Source organism: Triticum aestivum, chromosome 3D (assembly GCF_018294505.1).
Source record: "Triticum aestivum cultivar Chinese Spring chromosome 3D, IWGSC CS RefSeq v2.1, whole genome shotgun sequence".
Lineage (NCBI taxonomy): Eukaryota > Viridiplantae > Streptophyta > Magnoliopsida > Poales > Poaceae > Triticum > Triticum aestivum.
The window spans coordinates 581853391-581855071 of NC_057802.1; the positions used below are offsets into that span (position 1 = coordinate 581853391).

Here is a 1681-nt window from a genome sequence, read left to right on the forward strand (position 1 = left end):
ACTACAATATATTTTGACTACTATAATATAAAATTTTCACCACCATTTACAAAAAAATAAATAGACTCAAAAATATTATAAAACTTTCACCATTTCCAACTATAATATTCTATATTTAATGAAAATAAACAACAATATATTATAAAAATGTTCACAGCGTATAATAAATAATTACAAATAAAAGTAATTCCAAAAAATAGACCCCGTATCATATAGTGCTGGCACTGCACAGCTTATTAAAAAATAATAACAAAACCAACGCGGGCTAGACTAGCCTGTTGGCATTTTTTATAGAAAAAAACTCGGTAGGCACCAAACGCTCTAGGCGAGACTCGGAACTCCCGCGCCTCACCTACTGAGCTACGCTCAGCTTATTTAGGTTGACGATTCATGTGTGTACGTACGTATGCATGGACGATCGATATGCAGCCAGACGTACTAGAAGCGGATGGGGTACGCCGGCGACTTGTCCGGGTTGAACAGCCCGAAGTGCTTCTCGGTGAGCTCACCGGTCTTGAAGTTCTCGTTGAACATGGCGAAGATGTACGTCTCCAGCAAGCCGGGCCTCTTGGGGGTGCCCCCGCCGACGTGGTCGATCAGCCCCTGGTTGTACGCCCTCGCGTTGTCTGCCGTCGCCGCGAACCCGCTGGCCGACGGCCACCCGCTCTCCGACACGACCACCCTCACCCCCGGCGCTCCGGCCCGCTCCAGCGCCGCGACCACGGCGTCCACCATGGCGTCGAACAGGCACGTGTAGGTCAGCCCGTTGTTCTGGTTACGCACGGTGGTGCCCGGCCGGAACGTCGCGTAGTTGAGCTGGATGTCCCGCGGGTTGTCCTTGTAGGCGAAGTAGGGGTACACGTTGGCCAGCAGCGGCGCGGCGGTGCTGGCCAGGAGCCGGGCCACGTCCGTCATGTAGGCCTGCGCGAACACGCCGTTGGAGGGCGGGAAGGTGTTGGTCACCGCGTCGAACCGGATCGAGGTGGACACCTTGATGGCGCCGAGGCCGGCGCCGTTGAGGGCCGAGTTGAGGTTCCGCATGGCCGGGACGATGTTCTGCGTGTCGCCGCCCAGGACCTCGTTGCCGGCGGCGATGTACTTGATGTTCACGGCCGGGTAGTAGGGCCGCACGTTGTCCCGGACCCAGTTCGCCGCGTTGGAGGCGCTGGCAGCGAGGCTGGCCAGCACGTCGTTGCCGCCGATGTCGAGGATGAGGGCGATGCCGGAGCCCCGGAGCGCGGAGAGAGCCTTGGCGTCGGCGAAGTAGATGCGCATGCCGGTGAGGCCCTTGGACCTGTAGAGCTGCACCACCTCGTTCGCCGGCGGGAGGTTGTTAGCGACCACGCCGTAGCAGACGCCGATGGTCATGGTAGCTACGAGACCAAGCAGGTCACAGAATTCTCTGGTTGATGACTTTGCTCTCCCTGCTGCGATAAGAACTGCGATTACTTATATATACAGGGAGAGATCAGAAAGATGCATGGATGCATGTGAATGTTACTCCTATATGTTTGCATTATTAGACGGTTCCTTATTCCACCATTTAATTTTATCGTCGATGATGGGGGCGCCCAGCCTGGTCCTAGCCTCAATTTGCCATGTTCTATAGGCTCTGGCGATGACAGCGCGCGGCTGCTATCGTGCCAAATTTTCTATTTCTAGTTTTACATAAATTTTGGAT

The 1681-nt window shown here is 54.3% G+C and overlaps 1 protein-coding gene across 1 annotated transcript; it reads right to left on the reverse strand.

Annotated features, from left to right (window-relative positions):
- Positions 1–211: 211 nt before the first annotated feature.
- On the reverse strand, positions 212–1464 carry LOC123075620 (glucan endo-1,3-beta-glucosidase GI-like). The gene has a single exon (XM_044498180.1). It carries the CDS (start codon positions 1366–1368, stop codon positions 439–441), a length of 930 nt encoding a protein of 309 aa, XP_044354115.1. The 5' UTR covers positions 1369–1464; the 3' UTR covers positions 212–438.
- Positions 1465–1681: the final 217 nt, after the last annotated feature.

Excerpts from the sequence above, each read along its gene's own strand:
- LOC123075620 (XM_044498180.1), bottom strand. The coding sequence starts at position 1,368 with ATGACCATCGGCGTCTGCTACGGCGTGGTCGCTAACAACCTCCCGCCG.